General features: G+C 33.1%; 2 protein-coding genes and 1 long non-coding RNA gene across 9 annotated transcripts; 1 reads left to right on the forward strand and 2 right to left on the reverse strand.

The window, feature by feature from the left end:
- Window positions 1–1,067: 1,067 nt before the first annotated feature.
- ec (ubiquitin specific peptidase echinus) lies at window positions 1,068–27,169 on the forward strand. Its single transcript, XM_015940060.3, has 3 exons — window positions 1,068–1,519; window positions 14,081–14,770; window positions 22,142–27,169. Exons 1-3 carry the CDS (start codon window positions 1,451–1,453, stop codon window positions 26,708–26,710), a joined length of 5,328 nt encoding a protein of 1,775 aa, XP_015795546.2. The 5' UTR covers window positions 1,068–1,450; the 3' UTR covers window positions 26,711–27,169.
- On the reverse strand, window positions 10,491–18,881 carry LOC107364584 (uncharacterized). 7 transcript variants are annotated; one of them, XM_089268445.1, is made up of 8 exons: window positions 18,629–18,881; window positions 17,710–18,568; window positions 17,146–17,257; window positions 14,871–17,060; window positions 13,701–14,809; window positions 12,753–13,632; window positions 12,451–12,568; window positions 10,491–11,700 (listed from the first exon to the last, which is right to left on the reverse strand). In XM_089268445.1, the coding sequence occupies exons 1-4, from the start codon at window positions 18,636–18,638 to the stop codon at window positions 15,411–15,413; spliced, it is 2,631 nt and encodes an 876-aa protein (XP_089124571.1). In that variant the 5' UTR covers window positions 18,639–18,881; the 3' UTR covers window positions 10,491–11,700; window positions 12,451–12,568; window positions 12,753–13,632; window positions 13,701–14,809; window positions 14,871–15,410. The 7 variants fall into 7 exon arrangements, with proteins under 7 accessions (XP_089124571.1, XP_089124570.1, XP_089124569.1 ...); XM_089268444.1 differs by having other exon boundaries at window positions 12,446–12,568; XM_089268443.1 differs by having other exon boundaries at window positions 12,252–12,568.
- Window positions 19,784–20,538, reverse strand: LOC149094003 (uncharacterized). The gene is made up of 2 exons (XR_016199325.1): window positions 20,458–20,538; window positions 19,784–20,376 (listed from the first exon to the last, which is right to left on the reverse strand). It is a non-coding gene; the product is annotated as an uncharacterized LOC149094003 (long non-coding RNA).
- Window positions 27,170–27,466: the final 297 nt, after the last annotated feature.

Genomic DNA, 27,466 nt, shown 5'->3' on the forward strand with positions numbered 1-27,466 from the left:
AATTGAATGACTTCATGAATCGATCAACAGCCAAATTGACATTCTTTTGATAAATTTCATCAAGATTCATCAATTCTGGAGTATCAAATGTTATCCGAGCCTTAAATCAAATATAAATACCGTAAATTCAATAAATAAAATATAACAAATCATGGGATTTTTTGCCGAAAACCGACCAAAATGACAAAGCGCAAATTCGCCCGTTTTAACAATTCGCCGAAGGCTGGAATAGTTCTCAAAGAGAGCTGACCTCAAAATGCGAAATTTCCTACATCTATCGTCAATAATTAAAAAAATTTCAGTATGAAAGCCTGGGAAGGGACCAATGACGAATCAACCCTGGACTAAATTGATTGATGTCATTCTTTACCAGTCATACCTTAGTCCATGATAAAATCTAATGATTGGCCGAAGAATGATGATTGAAAGCGCTATCGAAATATTGAGTGAAAATTTTTTAAAATCAAGAGAACTGTTGATAAATTGAAAAAGTGATATTTACCAACAATTTTTATCGACGGATAATAAGTTTTAGCTCTTTAACTCTGTCGGTCACAGAAATCGGTCGATTTAACTGAAAAATCGAACTAATCTGTTGTACAGAAACAAATGATTTTATTTCCCAAAAATAAGTCCATTTTCTGGTTGATAATCAAAATAATGATAGATCAACAAAATGAGTTAAAAAGTCTATTCAGGCTATTAAAATTTTTTTACTTTCGGTTTTCGGCTTTTCGATAAAATCGCATTCAAAGTTGAAATTTCAAATGTAATACAAAACACTGTGCATTGTTAGATCACATATTAAAAATATTATAGCTCTTGATAAATATGATAGAGGGTGAAAAAAGGTTTATTGTAAGTATCAACATTCTTGAAATAACAGAGCCCGAATTTTTGAGGTCAAACTTTCTTGACAGCTTTGTTGTAAAACCTTAACAGTAAAGGCTTTTACATAACACAAGTTTACTCGTTGTAGTTATTTAGATGAACGTCAGATGGAGTATCGGGAGTTCCATGCGTTGTTTTATGCGCTGAATAACCACTTTTGGTTTGTACAATGTTGATCAACAGTTGAAGTAACTTTAGTTGTGTTTTCAAAGCAAACCAAGTTAATGTAAATGTGTTGAGTCTTCATGTTTTATGTTAAACATTGTTTATTGTGATCCGTTTTGCCTTACCTAATCAATGGGATTTAATATTGTTATCCAATAAACAGGACAATAAAGTTATCAAAATTAAAGTTACTTCAAGTTATTAATTACAATAAACGCCATTTTGCTTGGATTCATTTGCTTCTTTCATGTTTCTCTCTTGTTATCTGTTAATGTGTCGACTTAACATGTTAACACATGAGTGTATCTAGTAGGCACATAATTAAGTTGACCTACTCCTTTCGTCCATCATTTACTCAGTTCGTTGATAAACCGTGTAAATATTGAAGCCGACTATGGCAACTGCAAAAGGATTACTTAATATGCCAGGTCAAAACAATTGTTTCCTCAACAGCGCTATTCAAGTAAGTCCACAACTTAACCTACTAACAGTTTTATTTGTAGCTTGTATTGACTTGCTCTCCACCAATACAAACTTTTTCATGTTTAATAGTTTCATACATTGACGTTGGATGTTTGGTTTGTAACAGTAATTATAAAGATATGATAAATTATATTGTCAATAGTAAATTTATAATCCAAACATGAGTTATATTACTTTAGTTTGAATTACGGAAAACATCAAAACTCTAAACATCTAGTCTAGAGTCAAATAAGTTCTGATCAATTTAAATTTAAAAGTTGACTTTTCTCGATTCAATTTGAAGCATGTTTGATAATAAAGTTCAATATTTGAAGTCATTTTCCCATTCATAAATTACTATCAAATGATTTTCTCGAGACCAAAACAATCAAGTAACTGAGTTAATAAGTGATAGTTTAATATTTAGCTATCAATTGAAAATTATCATCAACAATAGCAATCAAAGATTCAGGGTTACCGTAACTGAGGCGACAATAATTGCACTAAAATTTCAATATTGAAATTAAATATGCTCAATGTTTACCTGTAATTATAATCTTTTGTCTTCAAGTCCTTTTAATGAGTAAAACAATATTCTTGATTTTTTACCTTAGTTGTTAAGATTACCTACAAAATGATCAACAATTTCATTGTCAACTTCAGCAATGATAATCATAATTAGTCCTTCAGTTGGATTGTCTTCTGTTTTCGTGATTATAATTTTGATTCCACGTGTGTTTACATCGAAACTGTTAATGCTTACAATTTAAGATTAAAAAAAGGTGTAAACAACGTTGCATTGTTGGATTGTAACTTAATGGTGACTCAAATCGTTTCAAGCCATGTTCAATTGTAGCTTCTAATTTAGTCTTTTTCAATGGTCACTACCTTTGGTTAACAGTTAATTGCTTACAGCAATTAATTCATTTGAACAATTGTGTTTAAACAACATAAACCTTTGAATCATTTATTGATCCACCTTGAATATTTCAATGGATTCAATTGACTTTTTTATATTCCAGTATCATTATCCATTCTTTACTCTTTTCTCATCCCTTCATCATTGTTTCTTGTAATTCATCTTCTTCTCATTATCATGATCATCTCCTGAGATGTTACTATTATATCTACTTTACATATATACAACTGAGTATACCTTAGGTAACCTTGGCTTTAGGCGTGTCAACGAAATATCAACTTTTTTTCAAATTAGACGCTATTGAGAAGGAGCGCAAAGATGAAGATGAAGAGAGTTAAGAGATTGAGTTTAAAAAGATTGAAGTATAAGATGAAGAAGGATCAAGATGAAAATGATGGCAAAAGGTAAGAAGAGTGTAAAGTAAGAGGAGACTTTTCAACAGCAAACAAGTTGCAAAAAAATGGTTAGAAAGCAAGGTTAGCTCATTTTACCTTTTCTTATTTCTCTTCTTCTCTCTTCCCTTCTGTCCACTTCTGACTCTCTTCTAGCCTTACAGTTAAAAGAAAGAGAGAAAAGGAAAGAGAAGAAAAAAAGCAGGGAAAATGATCAAATTCAAAAAGTTAAACTGAACATTACAAAACCTGTTTTCCCGCGCGCATTGTAAGACCATTTGCCCGCTTTCAGGTTGCCTTAGGTTTAAAGACTTTTTTGTTGGTTACAGTTGCCAGGTAAGAAGAGAGAGAAGGTAAGAGAAGGTAGAAGAAACCTAAGGTTGGAAGAGAAGGAGGATGAAGAGAGTAAGATGAACAAGTAGAGAGAAGAAGAGAGAAGAGAGTCTTTTAGAAACCAATTGATTTATGAAGGTTTAAAGATGGCCGTAGTCCAGGTCAAAATCGTTGGGTTTCCTTTGTAAAAGGCTTTCACCTTCTCCAAGGGTGACTTAGCATCTCTTACCTTTTACCTGTTGATCGAAGACTCATTTCAGTCTCTTTTTTGTCTCCTTCTTTTGCCCCATTTTTCTCTTCTCTCTCTCTTACCCTTATTTCATCGGTCAGAGGTCAGGTCTGGGCCTTTGATTTACGAAGGTTTTCTTAGATTTCGTCTGCTTCTTCTTCGTCTTTTGTTGATCATCTAAAGATGTTTTTCATTGGCTCTTACTGTTATTGTTGCTGTTGATGAGGACGGTAATGATTATAGCAATGATTAGCGTCGTTTCACTTTTGGCTTTTATCGTTACTGTTATTAGTAATAGCTTATTAGAATGTATTTCCTATGTAAAAGACTCAATTAACCACGAAAAGCGATGTTAACAATGAAAAAGTTATGAATAAATTTGATTCATTTTTTGTTGATAATGAAAACAAAACATTAACAAAGCGGTTCCTGTCTGTGAATGATTGTCAAAAAAATGTAGTTATAACCGTCAATGTTGCTCTAAAGAGCCTAATTATGTAATTAAAATATAGTTTATTAATAATTGAAATGAAATTATATTTTGTTGTGGTTTGTTACTTTTTTCATTAAAACAGCAATCTTTTCAATGCAACAACAATCCGTGAATTTATTTTGTTTTATCATCCATTGTTGTCACATTGTTCAGTTAGTCAACATCAGAGACTTTATACAATTTTGCCGTTTAAACAGCTGCTTTAGTCTTTAATCAATGCACAGTTTCATGTGATAACAAAATTGAAAAACATTGTTTTGTACAAAAAAAGTCATTTTTATTCATTTAGATGTTCAAGTCTAAATACGTTTACAATGAATTATTTCATATGTAATTTGAATTTCAAAGTAATTCATCTTACTGACTTGATATCGATCAACAAATGACACCAGTCAACACTTTGCTGGACACAAGTAGACTCTTGAAACTCAAAGAGCAGATGTAAATCTTAAAGCTGCATCTTTTGGTTTGCTAATGAAGGTTGGTCAGTGTACGAGTTGTTGCGATACATTTTGTACTGCAGTTGATTTACTTCAACCTGAGCTCGTATTCAACGTGCTTCGTCTTAAACCATAAATAGCCATCTGCTCGATAAGATGTTTACTTGGACAATAACCACGCTCTGTATAACAATTTACTTTCAACTTTCTTTTTACCTTTTCAGTCTATTTACAGGTTTTATTGGGATTTTTAAAGGTAATACTATTTTCATGTTTTCAATATTCAGTCTCGACCAACGTCCGGTCGATCAGCTTTTGCTCCTTAAAAGGATTCATTCCTTTATGGTCAGTCGAGTCATTTTCATATTGATTAAATTGTTTCCCGCTATCAACTATTAATGAAAAGTGGTTTTTCAATCCAATTTTGATTAATGTCAATGAGCGATTAAACTTTTATTATTAACCATCATTTAACTGTTTAAGTGTTGATTGTTTGATCATTTAAAGTCTATTTACTGTTTAATGTAATTTAAATGTTGCACCTTTAACAGGTTAAGATGCGCTAATTTTTTCCGTTACCTTTTCCTCACGTCGGTAAGACTTGTTGGTGCATTTGAGAAATGTGGTTTTAAATGTTGTATTCAACCAAAAGAAGATGAGTTTTGACACTTTTCCATATTCATTGAGCATAAAATTTCATGAGAGATTCATAATGAACCTTTAATTATCAATAGTTGACTGACTTTGAAACAGATACAATTGTAACTAAAAAAGGTAGGCTAGTAATGAAAGTGTTCTGGTCTGACAACGAAAGGGTACTTTTACTAATCATTTTAAAATTGGTAAACACGTTGTCAACATGAAAGTGTTTTTTTCGCGCAAAAATAACCTTTATTGTTTTACATCAAACCCTCAACACTTGAACCCAAAAAATGAAAGTGACTTTATAACAAGCAATCAGAATCTAAAAGAGTATAAAAAATTTATAAAAAGCCAGAAATTGTAAAATCTTACAACTTGATTATTCAAAGCTTTTGGGTTAATTTTTCTTAATATTTTCTTAATTTTTAAAAATTAAAGTTAAAATGAGAATCAATTGTGATTCTAATTTGTTAAATTTTGCTCATAAATTCATTGTATCCGTTTAAACGCCCTGAACAATATCCTTATGCATTATGCCATTAGTGGTATTAGTGGTTTTATGACTGGATACTCATGAATGGTTTAAGTAACAATATGAATCTTTAACTAGTAATTATCATAATAACCATGAACTGAAATCTCTGGAATCTGTTATCTTTATCTTGCTCTTCGTCATCTCCTCCATCCTCATCTTTACTTTACAAAATTGTTTGGTTCAAGAAAAAGAAGAAAATAAACCTCATTTTCCTTAATTTTACCTGAACCTGATTAACACACGCCTTGCTCTTATCACAATCATCAGCTGATTTAATGAATGTAAAGATTGAGCAAAATAATAGGTGAGACTATGTAATGAGAGTCAAGATTTTGCGATTCTGACGATGATTGTTGTTGCTGGTTGTTAGGCTCGTCAAGATGAATTAAAATGATGTTATTTTCAAACTTTCCAGACTTCACTCAATGTTACTCTGATTATCAGATGAATGGCTACCTTTAACATCACCATGCTCATCATGTTGATCATCTAAAAGTAGCTGAACCCATCAACAGTGAACTCACGAGAAAACAAATGAAAAGTGTTTTTCAACCGATTAAACAACAAACCTGTGAACCACGATCCATTGTTTTACATCCAGATTTGATTAACATTTCAATCATTATTGTTAAACAAGTCAAAGTGACAATCTTAACCATTTAACCTTTAGTTGATTGCCAACCAAACTCTTGACCAATTTAGGCTCAAAACAAATCTCAAATCTTTTCCTTTACCAAAAACTTGTTGAAAACTATTAAATGATTCAATTGATATTACCTTTGTTCATCCTCATGATGACCTGTTTATATCTAAAATCAGTTTCAAAATGATAATCGGATAAATGTTTATCAAAAAAGCGTTGTTATCATTTGTATTATTATATTTGAAGCATTTTCAAATATTTTCAACTTTTCTTTCAAACAACAATTTTCTCTTCTTTGTTCATGATTATTTCATTTTTACATGAATTTTTAACTCAACTATTAATGGCCAATATGTATTAATGATTTCTTAATGTTGTTTGATTAGGAATCAGGTTATCTAAATGATGATAATGATTGGTTATTTTGTTCCCCTTAATAAATGAATGTGTTCATTACTTTGCGCAAAAGGTAAAAGTCGAGTAAAAATAAAAGGAACCAACAAACAAAATCAAATTTAGATTATCATTAATACTATTACTACCTTTGATTCATAACTTGTAATCATGTTTCTCGTCTCATTATATAATCAAAGAAATATCTGAATCCAGCATTTTTAAACTGAAACACACACACACGGAACGGAAAATGTAACAACAATATAACAATTTTCATAATCATTATTCTTATTGGTATTACTTGATTCTCGCTCCAACTAACTTGTCTTAACCAGTATCATTATTATCATCATTATTACCATCATCATGTTAACCATCATCACCAAATGATCAGCTAAATGTTATTGAAAACCTTTAACCAGTTTTGGGTTATTTGTGAGCCTCTGGATCTTTCAAAAATAATCATCTCTCTACGGATTCAACAATTTGATTGACTTAATTGACATTAAATTGTTGATGTTAAACAAGCAAATACACGAGCTTTGAATTACTTATTAACCCTGATTAGAGTCGACTTATCAACTTGACATTCGACTATTGACCGAATTATGATCTTTATAAATCAATTGGATTGTTAATTGTTATCTTTCGTCGATAATTTCAAGTTTACTTGTCAACAATTTCCTTGTACAGTCAATCAATCTCTTTAATCTAAATCATTGATTTGATAACCTGATAATTGACCATACAAGGTCCAATGTCCTTGCTATTTGAGTGGCTAAATGGTTAAAATGAAAGCGAAACAAAAGGAAACCCAAAAAAATTGGGTTAATTGTATCAAAATGATCAAGTTATACAACCTGTTTGACCATTCACGTTCAATACTTTTCAATGATAAACAATTGATTTATCAATAACATTATACTTAACCTTGATCAGTCTACTTTTGCGAATCGCCCATTTGAATAAACAATTTGCTAACCAACAATTAATCAACCTGCAAAATTATATAAACATGATTTTATCCTTTAACAGCAACACCATTGTCAACACGAAATATTCAATCATTTATCTGTTGATAACAGTTTTCATCGATTCTTTGTTTTTTTACCTTTATAATTGAACCAGAAAATGAAAAGTTACCCACTAATTAAGAAATAATAATCATCATTAAATCAACCATATAACCTAATCAACTCATTAGTTTGGGCGGTTGTTTACAAATTGTGGTTTTGCATGTTTTCATAAGTTGATCAAATGCTTTATTGATGGACGTTTTGTTTATCATGAAAAGTCTAATAAATAACAATGTTAATGATAACAATATCAATAAATCAAGAAAAAGGTTGAAATGATGAAAATATATTTTCTGGCAACATTTTGTCAAACAGTTTTGTATAAATTGTGATTATGTGAAAATGTTGAATCTCATTGATTAAACCTAGAAACTTGAAGATATAAAAAAAGATGAAAAGATGCAATTGTAAGGCCTTTTCGTTGCGGGAATTTCTCACCGTTTTTCGTTGCTTGTTGAGCTCAGATTGGGACACTAACATTATCCATTCATTATCATCATTAACAGGGGGACTCTTTGATTGCCTCTGTGATGAGAACCAAAGAGATTTGTTTTTTTTGTTAACTTTGAAGGCAAAAAACAGAAGCTCAGAAAAAGTCTGTGAAACTTTGACCATTGGTTTCCTTTTTGTGTTTATTGACGATGTTGTTGGTGGACATCAATTGAATTATGTTTCTTTCAAATGAATAGATAGTTAAAAATGATGTGTTACTTTTTCATCTTCATCATCTTCATCATCTTCACCATTTTCTCACAAATTTGCTTTTCTTTCTTTACATCATCATCTTTTACGCTCTTGTTTTCACTTTTTTTTCACTTCTTGTAATGGGATGGGAAATTGTGTCTGTTGACAGTGTTCAAGTGAAAGTTGAAAGTAAAAGGTATTAATCAAAATTTTAATTAAGGTCAATCAGGTTAACAAAGTTTCAAAGTTGATTTGTTGTCATCTTGTCAACTTTAATTGCTTTAACCTGTTCAATTGTTGTCCAAACTTTCACATCAATCATAACCAGATTCACTGTCTTTACAAGTTGATAATTTATTCTTGTCAATCATTGAATCAGTTGATGAAAGAAATCATGAAAAATGTTTCAAAACCTTTCATTGGCAATCATTTAAATTGTTAATTATGATTAGTAATTTGTTGAACGTCCGTTTGGCCATTAAAGGTGAAATGTTTGGAAATGAATTTTTCCAATCTTCATTTGCAATTATTATGATCAATGTTATTGAAAGAATCCAACTTTCTATGTTCAAAGTCTAATTAACTGATTAACAGTTTGCTTGATTAATAAATTAGTTTCAGTTCTGTGAGTGTAAAAAGCAATTTAAATTATTACAAGAGTTTCCGTTTCATAACTAAAATTGCAGTTTCTCTTGGTTAACAATTTAACTTGAATTTAACTTTGGCTAATCAGTGAATCTTGAAACTTTCTTCTCAATCTGTTTTGGTTAGTTTTTTTTCAGTTTTCACTGATTAAATCAAGACTCATCATTAAACTAATTGTCTACTTTGATCAACTCTTGAGTTACCTGAAAATAATTTACCATAATTGTGATGTTATCTTTATATTCAAAAGTTAATCATGGTTGTAATAATAGGCTGTAAGGATTGGAAAACCGGAAAACAAGTGAAAGTAGAATCATCATTATAACGATAATCATCCTCATAAACCCTCACCATCATTACAATTAAAACCATTATTTTAATCACAACCAGATTAATTACATGGTTTTATCAACTTGATTGGTTTACCCAAACAACAAATGACAGTCAAAGGCGTTTTTGCCTGTTGATGTGAAAAATGAAACGCAAAACTGTTGCTAAATTGAAAGCAACAAAAAAAGGCAAATGATTGCAACCAGATTTACTTACAGAAGCTTTGATTAAAAGACATTTTCAAATTGTTAATTTGCGTTGGAGTGTTGACGATGTTAATCATGATAATGATGATCAGGCCTCACAATCCAACGCATCTTGAAGCTTGTTTGTTTCAATCATCATCATTGCATCTAAACACCAGAATCAGGCGTGTCTTTGATGAATTACATTTTTCGCAAAAAAATGTAAATCTCTTTGTGAAATGATTTACCTTTACAATGAAAGGTTGCAAGAAGAAATGGCCATTTTTTTAATCTGCCGATTCTCACCATGAAACCAGATTAGTAAAGTTCAGTTGGTGGAATCTTTTTTCCACTAACTTCTCTAACTTGCAATTTGTTAATCTGGTATAAGAGGTTTGATTGCCAATGATTTGGTTAATCTTTGCTCGGCCAATAACCAGGATTACAAATGAGATGCACTTTAAGAGCAAAAAGATTCCTGTTTATCATGTTGTCCCATCTTCCCTTTGTCAGTTTATGACTATTGACCTGATCCATGTTGATGCGATTCCCTGGTAATCTTCACCTTGCCCATTGCCAGGTTTACTTGGCTCAACAAATGAGTTTACTTACCGGGATTTTACTTAAAGATTTGCTCTTCTTATGAGAAATGCTTCTTGTCTTCTTGTTTGTTATCTTGTTTTGCTTTCTGCTTACCACTAACATGATGTTTTTCATACTGTGAACTATCCTTCATTTGTTACCATCACTTGTTGGTCCAAAATTTGCTGCTCCATTCCAATTGATTCACTGTTTCTTTCACCAACATCTGTACCTGTTTAACTTGCAACATTTAACTCAATTTTGAAATGCGAATTTTTAAAGTTAAAAAAAGGTTAATTATCAATTTACTTCCGTTTCATGGACATCATTTTCATCTAAAACGTTGGTTGCAAGTCAAAAAAGGTTAACCGTAATTTGCACGACACAAACTAATTTAAATCATTAATTTTTTGTTTCAAATTAAAAGATTTCTTGTGTTCATCCATAATTACAATCTTTTGTCTTTTATTTTCTTGGTAAATCCTTTTTAATGAGCAAAATAATATTCTAGATTTGTTTTATATCTTAATTGTTACAATTAAACAATTGTCATGAGTTGCAATCAAAGTTGGCCTTTTAGCTTAATAGATTGTCCTTCTTGCAATGATTACAGGTTGATATCAATGTCAACTGGAAACTTGAATAATGTTATTCAAAGGCATTATTATTGTTATATGTTAATGTATTTTTTTTTGGTAGCAACAATCGTTAACATATTGGAACAATCAATTTGATTCAATGTGAAATTGAGCCAACATATTGAAACAACAACCATGACAATGATATCATGTTTTGTTCATTTTGTTAGTGTATTAATAGATGATGATAATAGATGTTGAGATACATCTTGATTTAATAGATTGTGTTTAGCCTCTGGTTAAAATTGGTAAACAACAAATTGTTTCACTTCATTACATGGTGAACATGAATGTCGCTCAACCTGTAGATTGAAAGAGATAACTCAAGATGATAGTAATTCCTGAATTAAATAACCAGGCAATCTATTTCAATCATCCTTCAGGGTTAGACAATTATGTTAAACACTCAACGACCGCCCTTCCCTTATATTCAAAAATTTGATCATCTTTTGATTTTCCATTGAATGTTCATCTTTCATCTTCTTTTGATACCCTCAAGTCTTGAGTCTCATTCTTGATCTCTGGTTATTATTAGATGAATAAAATACCAAGACTTTGTAGATGGATGAGGGAGACCACAGTGTAACTTGATTTTCAGGTTGATTCCATTATGTATTTATGTATATAAAAAGGTTAACTATTTTTTGTATCAAAAAGGTTATCCTTCAAACAGACCAGGTCATAGAGGTTGAGATGCTTTCCTTGCTCCATTAATAAAATAACAATGAAACCAGATTCTACCTGTTATCTGGAAATTTCAAATTTCGCCATTTCAACCAGACACTTTTTTCCCTGTTTTGTTTAGCTTCTGATCACTTGTTAACATTTTTACTTTGGCGCGTTCATCTTTTGCTACTTTAAATGTTTATCTTTACGTCTACAGTTAATGGTAATGTTAATGGTGAATCTTGAATCATTAACATTTCAAACTGTTGTTGACTGATGAAAATGAGTTGAAATGAAGTTTAGAAGAGTTTAATGATTATCTTTCCGTTGATGGATTTGCGATTGTTGATGATTCTGTTAGCAAAAGTAAAGAAAGGTTATTAATAAAAAAAGGTAAAATTATTATCATACTTTGAGTGTTTGTAGACGATTAAGCTATTAAAACCTTTTCTTGGTTCATCCATTCATCCACCTTCATCTTAATAAACTTGAATATTTCAATGAATCTATTCGTTTTTTTTAATATCATTATCCATTCTCCACTCTTTTCTCATCTCTTCATCGTTGCTCTTTCATCCAATTCTTCTTGTTATTATCATTATCATCGTTAAAGATGATATTATTTAATACATTTGTATACAAAATGTATAAATGTTTATATCTGCCAGGTAACCTTGCTTTTAGGCGTGTCAACGAAATATCAACTTTTACTAAAAATTAAACTATTGAGGGGAGAAGAAAAGATAAAGATGAAGAGAAGTTAAGAGATGAAGAGGGATCAAGATGAAGATGAAGAAGGTAAAAAGAGTGCAAAGTAAGAGGATATTTTTCAACAGCAAACAAGTTGCAAAAAAATGGTTAGAAAGCAAGGTTATTCTTCCATTTCTTATTCTTTCTCTTCTTACCTTGGCTCTCCGCTCCTATGTACCTTTCACCTACCCGACCTTGGACTTCAGATAACAGTGGAGCAGAGAGAGAGAGAGAAGAGGATGATGATGATAGAGAAGAAAAACAGAGAAAACAGTGAAAGAGAGAAAAGGAAAGAGAAGAAAAAAAGCAGGGAAAATGATCAAATTCAAAAAGTTAAACTGAACATTACAAAACCTGTTTTCCCGCGCGCATTGTAAGACCATTTGCCCGCTTTCAGGTTGCCTTAGGTTTAAAGACTTTTTTGTTGGTTACAGTTGCCAGGTAAGAAGAGAGAGAAGGTAAGAGAAGAAACCTAAGGTTGGAAGAGAAGGAGGATGAAGAGAGTAAGATGAACAAGTAGAGAGAAGAGAGAAGAGAGTCTTTAGAAACCAATTGATTTATGAAGGTTTAAAGATGGCCGTAGTCCAGGTCAAAATCGTTGGGTTTCCTTTGTAAAAGGCTTTCACCTTCTCCAAGGGTGACTTAGCATCTCTTACCTTTTACCTGTTGATCGAAGACTGATTTCAGTCTCTTTTTTGTCTCTTTCTTTTACTCTGTTTTTCTTTTCTCTCTTCTTGCCCTTATTTCATTGGTCAAAGGTCAGGTCTGGGCCTTTGATTTTCGAAGGTTTTCTTAAATTTCGTCTGCTTCTTCTTCGTCTTTTGTTGATCGTCAAAAGAGGCTTTCCATTTGCTTTTGCTTTTATTGTTGTTGTTGTTAATGATGATTAGCATCACTTTACTCTTTGAATTTTGTCGTTACTATTATTGTTGTTGTTGATTGTAGTTGAGGTTTCCGTCATTATTATTTGCAGCGTTATCTCGATGTCTTCAACCTCTTTTCAAGTAAACGTTTATTTGATTTAACGAAGCGAGTTTCCAATTTTATCTTCATCACTTATTAGTATTATTGGCTTCACCTTTATCTCTTCGCCTTTTCTTTTCAATAAATCATAAATCATTTTTCCAGTTTCAATCACAATTTAATCGAAAGAGTTTCTTCCTATTGATTGGTGCAGTAAATAAAAAGACTTGATCACCATTATCATTTTATATTTATTGAATTTTCTGCTATCACCGTTTCATTGCTCTCTTGTTTCCTAAGCTTACCAAGAAACAAGTCTGGTTTTTCAAGGTATAACTTGGCTATTAACAGCCACAAACCAGATATCTTTAACCCTCAGGCCTCATTCAAGACCCATGAGACTCGTGCCAATCTCCTTTCAATGTCTCTCTGCATGTTGATCTGTCTCTTAGATTTATCTCATCTTCTTCATCTTTTTCCAAACAAGTCCTAAAAGTTTCAAATGATAACCATCTTCAGTCAAATGAATCTCGGACCAAATGTAAATTTTAACCTTCAGCCTCCACAGTATGTCTAAAGAAAAATAAGTGGGAAAAATAAATTAGTTGAAATGATAACAGAAAAAAACTGATTACTTTCACCTTTCCTCTCTGGTTACAAATCACAAAGACACCAACATATTATCTTGGAAAAAATGACTCATTCTAATTAACAGAGACTTTTAAACACGCACACACGTAGTTACACGTGATTTGACTCCAGACGATAATTTATTCAACAGACAATCCTATTTGACTGTTGAAATTAACTTCTGCCGTTTGTTTAAAGGCTTGTAAATTAGCATCAGTTAAATTGTTTTCCTTGGTCTTTTTATAATTATGAGATTAGGAGAAGAAAAAAGTAAAATAATTTACAAAGACAATTAACAACCAACATCCAAGTCCAATGACCTCCACTAATTATCAAATTTAAATGAACACCAACTCATTTCTTATTTTTTTGACCGTTTCTTTATCCTTAGGTTCTCTGGCATTTGGATATATTTCGACGTAGTTTTCGAGAATTATCAGGACATGCTTGCATGGGCTCAGAATCTTGCATATTTTGTGCCTTGAAAGAGTTGTTTACTCAATTTCAATACAGTCAAGAATCAGCTCTTCCTCCAGATTCCCTTCGTAAAGCACTGGCTGAGACATTTTCTGACCAAAGACGTTTCCAGTTAGGCTTTATGGATGATGCAGCTGAATGCTTTGAAAATATATTACTTCGTATTCATGATCACATTGCTCACGATGAACCAGAAGATGGATGTCGGGCACCTCACTGTATATCTCATGAAAAGTTTGCCATGAATCTGGTTGAACAAGTGAGTTGTTCATCTTGTGGATACACCAGTGAACCTCATCCATTTACCCAGTTGGTGAACTATGTTTCAAGTCCTGCCTTGTGTGTGCAAGCCAAAAAACTGGCCACTTGTCCACCAGTCAACCCTCGACTCTCAACTTTTGGATCATTATTGAGATCAGGTGAAGCTTATGGAAATATCCGTGACTGTCCAAGTGGCTGTGGTTCCAAAATACAGATAAGGAAAACATTAGTTAACCAGCCAGACATTGTTTCCGTTGGTTTGGTTTGGGACTCTGAAAGGCCATCATTAAATCAAATTACACAAATTTTCTCTATCATTGAGACACAACTTAACCTGGAAGACGTAAGTATTTCATTAACCATTCTTGAAAAAACAGTAAATCTGCAAAAAAAAGATGTTAGTAAAAGGGTTGAATTTCAGGGTAATAGCAAAAAAACATTACCTTCCTTGTCTAATGTTTCTTGAATTATATATATCAAGCAGAATGTAAATTTCCTTCATAACAAATCACCAACATAATTTAATCATATACAGTTAATTTTAAATACAATTATACAAATTACCAGTTAATTAAAATTGTGGTTAATATTTTGCATTCAACAACCTGGTAACCAGACTGTTGCTTTGCTATTTCATTGGTTGTTCAATTCAAATTTACTTGAACCGCCAATCATCATTTTACCGAAAGTGAGCGAAATTCAAAAAAGCATAAACTACTAATTATCTAAATTTTTAAAATAGATTATTTTGATTAAAATGATTATTTCAAAATACACTAATTGTTTACATGAGTCACAAATGGTTCAAAAGCTTTGTATTAGTAAGTTTGGATTTAAAATGAAACAAAAGATATCAAAAAGGTTGATTTTGAACCAGAATTTAGATCTTGCCAATTCTGAATGTTTAAAGATGTCTTTCAATATCATGGATATCAATAATTATGTTAAAGATGCTTAAATATGCTACAATGTTAAAAAAAGATTCATTTGTTTCCATAATAACTATCTAAATTTTTAAGAACAGTATTCCAGCGAATCGCTCTTTCCTTTTCCTCAACCTCAGTTAGACCAGACTCGGCCTGACGATTTCCTTGGTTCATCTGAAAGTTAGAAATTATTGAATCTCGACTTAATTGTCTCATGTGCTTCAAATGTCCAGGTAAATCTTGATTATTTGGATCATCATTGATGTTAACCTCATTGTTGCCATGTTCATTGTCATTCAAGTTTTCAGTGTTTTCATTAACGGATTCATTGGACACATTGGATTCTGGTTCAGAGTTTGTATTTGAATCTGGTTGGTTGTTTGCCTCTAACTGATTGTTAGATTCAGGTTGATTGTTTTCCTCATTATCAGCTGACTCAGAGTCTTGTGAATATTGATATTGAGAGCGACTTTGATAAGGTTGGTCGTTGTATTGGAAGTTATTTGGATTGTTCAATTGTTCAGGATCAACTGCAATATTTTGATATTTTGTTTCAGGAATTGGTGGATATTGAGATGATTTATATCCTGATCCATGTGAATACGATGTAATTGGAATGCGAGATTCTTGTGTAGATTCAGGTTTACTCTGTGTTTCTGTCGGTGCTTGTGGAGTTTGAGCTGTCAAAGTGTTTTCCTCCTTGTTGACTGGCTCATAATTGGAAGTTGACAGTTCAGGTGGATTAGACATTTCCTCATCAGAACTGGGAACAGGCTCTGAATTTGGTTGATTAACTTGTGAAAGTAAAGAGTTTTGTTCAATAATATTTCGTATATTGTTATACTGTCCCATGTCTGGATTATTCAAATTATCTGAAGTGTTGCTCGTCAGTCCATTTGATTGCATTGAAATTAGATTAGGATCAACATTATTCATGGAATTGCTTTGACCAGAGTAAAGACGATTCAATAAATGTCCCGATTTGAGTTCATCTGAATTAGTCGAAATTGCTTGATTGCCATTTCCATTTGAATAAAAATTTGACTGTTGCTGCTGTAATTTATTCAAATTTGCTTGAAAATTTTGTTGCTGATTTAAACCCGAATGAATAGAAGCAGCATTTTGACCAGCCAAAGAATCACTAAGTTCAATGGGATTTAAAACAACTTTAATTTGTTGATTTTGTTGATTCGCTATCTGACCATTACTGGCAACTTCAGTACCAAAACCATTTGTCGGTGAAGAGGCAGATAAAGATGATAGAGAAGTTGGTTGTAAATATTGTTGGCTTGTCTGGTGATTCTGGCCATTTGAATTTACTCCTTGAGGTGACAGTTTAACAAAATAATGTCCAACCATATTGTCAACTGGTTTAGTGGGCGATGAATTTTGTAAATAATTCATTTCGGCTGTTGGCGTCAAATGGTCCAAACCAGATGATCTAGGTGATTGAGCTGCATACATTTGTCCATGTGATTGAATCAAAGGTGTTGATGAACCCGTTACTCCAGGAGACATTGATTGAAGCAAGAGTTGTTGAATGCCATTTGTGGTTGTTGATGAAGCTGGCGGTGATAATGATGATTGTAATGTTAATCCTTGTGAATTGGTTGATGGTGTTGCTTGATTTCCGAGTTGCTGTTGTAAACTTGCGAGTTGGGAAGCCAATTGTTGTTGTACTTGTAACTGTATATTTGGTAATTTATCCTACAGTAAGAAAATAATATTGGTTTTTAATTAGATAAGTGGACATGAATTGACTATTTATCAATTCGATTCAATGATTTTTTACCTGAAGTTGAGCTTGGATTTGTTGAGCTACTTGAGGAATCAATTGAGCCGGAAGTTTTCCTGTTAATTGTTGAGATATTTGTTGATCAAGTGTTGCTTGAAGTTGAGCCGGTCTACAATCAACAGAAATTAAGAAAAGTGAAAATTATTTTTCCAAAGATATTTTAAAATTTTAAATTTCGCTCAACCAATTACACTGATTAAAATTGTCAATCGAAAAGGTTCAAAAATTTATTCAGTTGATTGGACAATTAATGTGAACAATAATAACAAGATTTCTGTTCAATTTTTGGCATCCCTTTAATGATCTCGATATGAATGGATAACGTGTTTCACCGTTATACGATCAGCTTCACTAACCAATAGAATGAGATCAATTAAAGGATAATTGGGAAGATGATGATGAAAAATGAACGACTATTGATGAGCTTTACTTTATGCTTGGCCAATTAACTAAACCATAATAATTCATCAATTCATTTGTTTTCATTTTTCAATCAAAATCAAACGCTTACCAGAAACTGCATCAAACATTAGTCTTGGTAAATATTGAAATGAAACTTACGAGTAGAGTTGAGCTGTTGGTGTTGGAGTTGTTGGTGTTGCTGGTGTCACTGGAATGATTAAACCTTGGGTTAATTGCTGTAGATTGGTTAATTGTTGTTGTTGTTGTTGTTGCTGATGGTGTTGAGTTTCACCGCCAGGCTTTATAATTAATTGTATTTGTCCGTTAGGCATTTGGTTTGGTACTAATGTTAACTGAGGAATTGAAACTTGCTGCTGTTGGTTTGCTCCATTGGCAGCGGTTAAAGCACTTGCTAGTCCAAAGTTTAACTGAGGGCTTGGGTGTTGACCGTTTGGGTCGACAAAACGACCGGCAATCGCTGTCAGTATAGGTCCAACCATTTTACGAATCACTTCAGACATGACGGCTTGAACAACCATATCTAACTGGTATCTCATCAGTCGAGGTCCCAACAAGGTTAAAATGATTCTATTGATTGGATTGAAAAGTCGCCGTTGAATAGGAGTTTGAATTAAAGATGCTGGTGAAGGTAATGATGATGTCAGTGGTGATCTCATTGGAGGCGCCAACTGTGGATCTAGTGGTGCAGGATGAGGTGAAGGTGAAGGTGGAAGGTTATTAAACATTGAGCTTTTCATATCCATTAAAGGTTCACTTGGATAAGGCGAGTTTAACACTGAATTTGGTTGATAGGGTTGAAATGGAGATCCGTTGAGGGTTTCACTTGGTGAAGGTAATGATGAAGGGTGAATGAAATGGTGTGGGTTAGGTGGACCTTGATTGACCCATTGTTTGTCGTTAAAAGATAATCCATTTTCATCTATTGCTTGGTCACTGTAAAATGGTGAATTTGATTGAACCTTCATAGTCACTTGTAAAATTATGAAGACACCAATTACTGTGAATAAAAAGCAAATGGTTAGAATTGAAAATAAACTCTGATAACATTGAAACTCACCTGATAACATTATTTTTGTAAGTTGACACTAAAACTGGACTTGATCATAACTTAAGGAAAGGGCAAATCAATTGTTGAACATTTGTAGACTTTTTTGGTTGATTAAAATGTGGTTAACTCATTTTTACTGGCCATTCAATGGTAATAGTCATTTTCAATAGCAGATACAATTGTCAACTTGGAAAGAGTTTACATCAATTTTGATCAATCACAATCAAAAATATTTTTCATTCTGATCTCGATTCATTTAACATCATTACCATTCATCATCATTATCGTAAGTGAATTGTCTTCTTAATCAAATCATTTTTCACCATTCAGTCTCTTTCCTCCTTATACTTTCTCATTTAAATCGCATCATCAACTTTTGTCGTGTTTATAATTAAGTCGTAATCATTTCATTTTTTTCACTCTTTCAAAACTTTCCTCTTGATTATGCAAAAATCAACATTAAACTAATAAATTAATTAGTCAATTAAAGTGTTTGAAAATTAAGTCAATGATGAAGCACCCATTTATATCTTTAGATCAATTGTTTCTTTTCAATTGGGAGAAAGTTTACAATCAAATTCACTTGCAATTGCTATAAACAGTTAACAACAAAAATATCCACTTTGATTAATTATTACTCAATAATCAATCAATCAATAGTTGATATCAAAATTGTCCCAAATGTCGATCAAATCCGATCCATAAGCAAATCAATAACATTTAGTTGAGACATTTGCCAAAAAGGTTTACGTTCCTGATGCCAATTTGAAAGTCATTTTTAAAAACTTCTTGAGACCAAATGTTTAATCACTTGGTGAACTACTTTCCCAGCCTTCTATTTTCATGATATTTATGAAAATTTTGGAACATTTGATTTCTTGTTTAATCTGATTTGAGTTGAATTTAAGTCTCAAACGAGGTTTCGTAAGGATAGCTTGAGCTCCAATTTTCAAGGCAAAAGCTCGCGAAATAGGAAAATGTATTACAATTTGTTTGAAATAATTAATCATTTTTTGGGTTGAAAAATTTCTGCCATGAAAATGAAACTCAACAGTTCTATTGATACTGAGTATGTTGATATTAGATCAGACTTTTATGATGAATTGACCACAAACGATCATTAATTTGAATATTGATAAAAATGCATAATTCATAAATGTTCAATTTTTGGTAAAAAAATACTCATTTATTCATATTCTGAAAATGATTTATGATTTAATAATTTACTGACATTGTTTTCTTGAAAAGATTACAATAATTGGTTGAGTGAAATATAAATTAAATTTGTGATTTTGATGATTGACTGGCGATTTAGTAAACTGAGTAAAGCACAGGTAAACTGATACCAAATAGATTAGGATGATGATGAAAAATGTGCAGATGAACTTTTTATGGTCAATGGCGAAAAAAGATTTTGATTGTTTGGCATTGAATGGAAAATTAAATAACAATGAAAAAATTGATGCTGAGGTATTGTCACACAATTCACTATTAGGGTTAACCCAAACTTAGTAGCCTTCACCTTGGTCAAAAGCAACACGATCATATCCATCGTGAATGGCGAAATGGTGTCCACCATGATGTCCAGGTTCATGTATTTTAACAGCCAAAGCACCAGCAAGACCACCGACTACTCCAGTGGCAATGTAACCACCAGCAATGGCTGCTGGAATGGCAAGTTTACCAAGGGTTGGGGCATAGATGATTGGGAAGCTTTGAACAAAGATGATTGAAGCAAAGAAGCAAGCGAAGGCAAACTGTGAACAAATGATAAAAGATTTTAATTAACAATGAAAATTAATGAAAGAATCGAGTTATTGTTATAAAGATTGTCTTACCAAGAAACGCATGATGATGGTTTGATTTGTTGGATGCACAAGAATTGAATTGACAGTGTAAAGGTTAACTGATTAATGAAAACAAAATTCACATTTTATGAGCTCTTCTATTGCTTTTTTATACACTTTGAGAATGGGAAGATTTAAGTAATGGATTTACCTCTAAACTTGTTGATTGACAATTTGTTTAGCAGTGTAAAGGTAACTGGGGAGGGAAAAATGATTGAGAATCACATGAAAAAGGTTAAGAGAAGGAAGATTTAAAGGTAAGGTGAAAATGAAAGTGAAGGTGTATTGGTTAGATGAAGATGGTTTAAAGGTGAAATCATGATTTAAATCAGTTAAGCTTTTTTTATGTTGAGTGTGGTGTGAGGGTGATTTTGTTTTATGCGTTTTTGGTCACATTGTGTGTTGAAAATTGTTAATTTTTTTCCCAGCGGCAATAGGTTTCGGTCGACAGGTCAACCTGTATGACCTGACAATATTTATTAATTCATCTCATCTCTTCACTTGAAAAACATTTGCTGATAGCAATGAACGAGTAGCCAAAACAAAATATTATAACATTTGATTTGATTTTTCATACAAATTAGACAATCTTAAATCATAATGAAATGCATTTCAATCTTATATTTTAATTGAATATTGCCGAGTTGATTCATTTCAAATTATCAAGCTAATTGAATGTTGTAATAAATTTGATTAAAAATTTAACCTCATCATCTAAATGGAAAACTGGTAAATTGAAACAATTAACAAATCATCATTCTCATTAATCTTATTATTAAATCAATGATTAGCCCTGATCGAAGATCTTGAAGTTCAATTGGAATAGAGTATATCATGGATAACTTGACCCAAGAATGAAAAGTTAAAAGGTGAACTGATGTGGTTACAATATTTTTGATTAATGAACCTGTTTTGATGTAAAAAGTCAAGTTATTATTATGGCTTGAGGGTGAAGAGTGTGAATAGAGGACAAAGTTGATTGGAATGGTTCAAAGGTAATATTGAATTGAGGTAATCTTGAGAGTCCACAATTTGCTTTGTCTTGTCCGTTTGAGTAAAACAATTCATTAATTTATCCATGGATCAAGTTGAACAGTCACTCAGTTTCGAGTAACCTAAACCTTGATTTTAATCATCGACATCAAATTGCTATTTAGGTTCCTCTTGAATAGTCTAAATGATACAATTGATTGTACCAATTAGTATCATAAATTGGCAAGAAATGAGCCAAATTTTTCCAATCAGTTGAGTCAGCTATTTGAAGGGTGAAACACTTTTGAGAGTAAATAATATTGATATAAAATCAACTCAATAATTCAATAGCAATCAACAAGTTTAATTGAGACTTGTTATTGCTCTAACATTATTTTATTGGTAATGTATATTAATAGCAGAAAGACTGTTATCAAGAAAAGCTATTGTAATAATTGCATTTGTCTTGAGGTGAAAATTTATTTATGGCGCATAACTTTGATCATTTTTTGTTTTCTTTTTCCATCCTTTCTGAACTTGCAATTATGTTGGTGACTCTTGTTAATCGATGTTCATGATGAACATCTTCTTTTTTTGCTATCAGATATCATCTGATTAAAGATTGTAAAGAATTTTAATTGTTAAAGCCTGGTAATTTAATTTCTTCCTTATTTTTGACCTTTTCTTAATTGCTGTTCAATAGGTTTTTGATGGCTTTGGGCCAATCAACAAGTCTAGATCGGCAGTTTCAGTATCAACCGGTCTTGGTGGCTGTTTACCTTTACAACAACAACAACAACTATCAGCATCATCATCAATCCTGGAACTGGTTGGACTTGTAACTTATTATGGTAAACATTATTCAACCTTTTTTTATCACACCAGCCTTTCCTGTTGGATATATTTTGATGATGCTGCTGTCCGTGAGATTGGACCTCATTGGGATCAGGTTGTTGATAAATGTATCAAAGGTCATTTCCAACCTTTACTTCTTCTTTATGCTAATCCCCATGGAAATGCCATAAATGCGGCCACAGCACCTCAATCGATAATAAGAGTTGCCAATCCTCCAGGAAATAAATCAATGGTTAATCGATCCAATGGTTATCATCCTCACCTACTTCACCGATCCAATCCAATGTCTCACAAGTTACCAAATATCATGCCATTATCTTCATCTTATTCAACGTATCTTGGCTCAGGATCAACCAATTTCCCCTCTAGACCCAATCGACCCTTGTCTTTACTTTCTTTGCCAAATCAACCCATTCGACAAAATGTACCTTCATTGACAACTGCTTCATCATCCACATCTTTACACTCTTATCAACGATCTCATGGAGGAGGCAACATTTATGGAACCATGAGGTTACCACCTAAACGTAACAACATTGCCACTAGACCAGGTTCAATGGACGATTTGCTCAATCACTATGGTTCAGCTTCTGATGATGTGCCAGACTCACCATTAACACGATCTTCCTTTTCATCAACCTGCTTTTCGGATGCTTGTGACACCGATTCCGGGTACATTTCACGAAAAACTGTTGAAAGTATATTGTCCATGCAGAAGCAGGCTAAAAACCAACAACCGGTTGATGTTGACTCTCTTTATTCATCTTATAAAGGTCAACAGCGTAATAGTGTCAGCTCGATAGATTCATATTCAACTGAGCTTAGTTTACCTAAAAGATCGTATGAAGACAAGTTTTTGCTCTCAGCAAAAGCTTGTTCCCTTCAACGAAGAGACTCGGGCAATTCATCCAATGGTTCAGGAGATCGAATGTCTGCTTCATCCATTTCATCAATCACATCTCGTGAAGATAATCCTTACCTCTTTAACCAATTTGTCCGCTCAAAAACAACTGCTAGCGGTCGCTTCCTTCAACCAGCTCCACCATCTCAATCCTCTTCCTCGTCTACATCATCAACTTCATCCTCTTCTGGTGATCACTCTCGGTTGCACAAGAAATCAGCTTCAACCATAGACCAAGGCTATGATTCATTTTCATTATCAAGTAGTGATAGTTATCCATCGATGGGTCAAACAACACCAACCAAACAGTCCAGTGGATATTTTACTGGTAACTCTCGTTTAACCCAAATTCCAGAGGATGTTCAGCTAATGGGCTTAATGGCCTCCAATGGATCTGCTTTGCAAGATTGTGATCAACTTTGTAGCCAATCTGATGTACTGATGATGAAGTCAATTGAAAAGGAGCGTGAAGGCGATCTCATTGCAGCAGCAGTTCTCAGTGATTCAGCGGCACATAAAGCAAGGTTTGCTATGGCAGCTCCATATAGCAACCCACAAATGCTTGTTTCCGCCAAAATGAAACACAGCATTTGTGTGATGAGATCAGCTAATCTTCATAAGCGAATCAAGGAGAAAGAAGCTGAAGAGAAACGTCGCGCCAAAATGGAGTCAATCGGTGAGGTTTCAGGACACAGTCGCCAAGGAAGCCGTGATTCTCTCCATAGTCGTCATAGTCGACAAAATTCAAGAGACGGTTCAGTTAAAGAGATGAAGAAGGAAAATAAAGAAAATGCGAGAAAATCTTTAATCATCAACAGCAACACTAGTAATAATAATGTCAATAGTAACAATGTTAATAATATTAACAATTCAAATTATGTTAATATCAATAGTATTAGTAATGTTAATAGCAATAATAGTGGTGGTAATTTCACTGGTAATAGGAAAACGATTCAATTGTATGCTACGTTGCCAAAGAAGAGCTGCAAGAAAAAGTTAACTATAACCAATCCGATACCAATTAACGATGAACCTAGGCAATCATCAAACAATCCTCCATCTTTACCGGAAAAATCAATTTCTGTTAATCAAATGATTAAACGATCAGATAAATCGAGTGATATAAAGAGTGATGCTGAAAGTAGCCTTTCATCTATGGGTTCAATTATGAGGATAGCACGTCCAAGACCCAAAGAAAGCCTTAAAACATTGTCTGTATATTCAATGAAAGATTCAGATTTAAGTGATAACTATTATAGTGAATGGGAAGCGGTTAAAGGAACCAGTAGAGAACCATTGAAACGAAGTTTCTCAGGATCAACAACAGGAATAGGAAATGGTATTCCATTAACTCCTCCGTCCAAATCGCTGTTGTCCTCTTCAGCATCGGTAAAATCTGTAGATACTGATATCTATAGTGAAACCAGTATTGGTGATCTCACCTCTGAATCTTCTAGCAACAAAAAGCATAAAATACGTAGGAAATTATTAATTGGAAGCTTTATGAAGCGCAAAAATCGTAGTCTTCCCGATTTACGAGAAAACATAAAACCAGACTCGGATAGAGCGTCTGAAGCTGATGCAGTGAAAAAATCTTCTGGTGATGATTCAACCATTAGCCAACCCAAAACGGTTGCCAAAGTTAGTAAAAAAGGTTTCCACCAAGGAATGGGCATTTACCAGCGTCCATGCCTATTGAAGGTTAACCCACCTTTACTGGAAACATCTAAATTGGATGTTTCCTCTTCATCATCATCCTTAAAATCACCAATAACTGCAAACAATCCAATTAAACTAACCCTTGCTCATCAGCAAAATAGAGGTGAAACCCAAGGAAATCAATTATTGTCATCCAATGTTAATCAAATTCAAAAGCATTTGATACCCCGTCCACCGACTCCACCTCGTCCTAAATGCTCAGAGGAAATGTCATCCGGAGGTTTGTCAATAAAGGCCAATACCGGAGCAAATAATGTTACAATTAAAAGCATAAATAATACAATTACCAAGCCAATATTAAAATCACCTTCGCCACTTCCTCCGCCACCGCCTGTAGATGAAGTTGACTGTTGTATGATTAAACCAGGTTCACCATCTCAGGGAATTGAACCAAATGAAGATCTTCCTCCGCCACCTGAAAGCTTCCTCCAAGAATTGAGGGAAAAGCGAAATGAAATGTCAAGTGAATCTCTTTTGGCGCGTTTAACCAGCGAAAGACTGGCTTCTTCCCGAGACTCGATTGTTTCATTTAGTGAAACATCTTCAATCAGAGCTCCTCCAGAGTCAGTTCAATCTTCAGTTAACCCACCATCACAACCAAGATCTGATTACGATTGTGTAGATTCTTCTTCTTTAACCATTTCCAAGACAAAAAGTGATTCTCTTAGCTCAAATCTTATTAAACCATCTTCTATCAGATCATCGGGTTCACCTTCAGTCAAAGATTTAGCTTCCCGCTTCCAAAAATTGTCTACCTTGCCTTTAACCTCATCTACATCATTAAAACCTGGACCAACTTCAACAAACAATAACAATTGCAACAATAGCGCAATAATTAATAATAACAATACAACAAACCAGCGTAACTCTTCATCATTATCATCCACTTCATCTGTATCGTACAAAGCAAATTCAAATAGTGATAAATTTTCTTGCTCATCTTCTTTGTCATCGTCTTCCCAGTCACAGGCAGCTCAGTCAACCATTTCATCGTCAACACCGACAACCGTTAGTCCCTCACCACAGCCATCTCAAACAACGGTCTCACCAAATAATACATTAACCAGCCCATCATCACTACGACAAGGGCTTCGTGTTGTAACTTTACTGGGATCAACTATGCGAAACAATTTAGAAAGTCAATCTCAAATATCTTCCAATAACAATAATAGCCAAAAATTATCTCAATTATCAACAACAAATAATGCTAGTACAGACATTCATGGGTCTAGTCGCCCAGATAGACCTCCAGATTACCAAACCGCAATTAAACGTTTATCATTAATGAAAGATTTCAAGAGGCTTTCAACTTCCCCTTCACCGTCCACAGTCCTTCCAACTGTCAACGGTAATAACAGTTTATCCGACCATAATCTTTCAGCATCTCCAGCAACAGTCACCAATTGTTCACCAGCTTTATTAATTAACTCCAAAGTCACCCCATTGATTCGTCCAACCCCAATCAACCCCGCACCCATAACATCCGCCGGTCGGATAGCACACTCTCCAAGTCATCTTCAGGCCCCATCACCATCTCCTTCAACTAGTTCAACAGTTATGTCAACAGTAACGGAAAGTCAATCGTTAAATTGTTCTAATCACAAGATTAATCCAATTAAAGTGGATGAAATAGCTAACCGGCGGAAGGACACGACGCCTAAAAAGAGTGTCTCCTTTTCCGATCAAGTGGTCCTCGTAGCTCCTGCTGAGGATGACGATGAAGAGTACCTGCCAAACCCACTTCTTCAAAGAGTTTTAGGAGGAGGAAAAGCTATAGCACAACCAAGCCCTGCTTAAGATTTAACAATATGCAAAATCTTTTAATCAACTTTTCTCTACGATCTAAATATTAACATTTACACGGTTAAAGTTGTAAAATTATCATTATTTTGTTATAAAAAATGATAATTGATGTGATTGTTTGTTATAAATATTTTTTTATTGTAATAGCAATAAGCATTTTTTCCGGTTAATTTGAAAATCCTATTTTACAACAAATGAAAGTCAACAACATATTACGCTGCAGTTAAAATGAACCCAATTGTGATTCAAATTATAGTGCCTAACAAATTTTCTTTTCATCTATCATATATTTTTATTCTTGTAATATAATTGAATCATCTAACATTATTATCCTTTAATCAACCATACAATATTGTATAATTTATTTATTTAATTTTTCAAATTTGCAAACTTAACATTACACCGTTCCTTTATTTGCCCCTTCACATTGAAATAAAATACATTTTATAATAATTATCATGTCTCTTAATGTATTCTTGTGATGATTGTATTTTAAAACAATCCATTTAAACAGTTGAAAGTGAAAAGATATTCAAAAAAATTTTAAAGGTAGGAACTTTGTGGGTTTTAATTCAAACTGACTCCATGTGTGAAATTGAAATTTTTTAAGATCAGTAGTTTTCGGTAAAATCAAATTCAAAAGTCAAATTGCGAGCGCCTTTCATCCAATTGGTGGACTAGATCTTTTTAGCTGACTGATTTTTCTGGTATCTGGACTTTTAATAGTCTAACGGGACAGAAACTTGTTTT

This window comes from Tetranychus urticae, chromosome 2 (genome assembly GCF_039701765.1).
Source record: "Tetranychus urticae isolate SD_2017Ah chromosome 2, NJAU_TeUrti_SD_1.0, whole genome shotgun sequence".
In the NCBI taxonomy this organism is placed as follows: Eukaryota; Metazoa; Arthropoda; class Arachnida; order Trombidiformes; family Tetranychidae; genus Tetranychus; species Tetranychus urticae.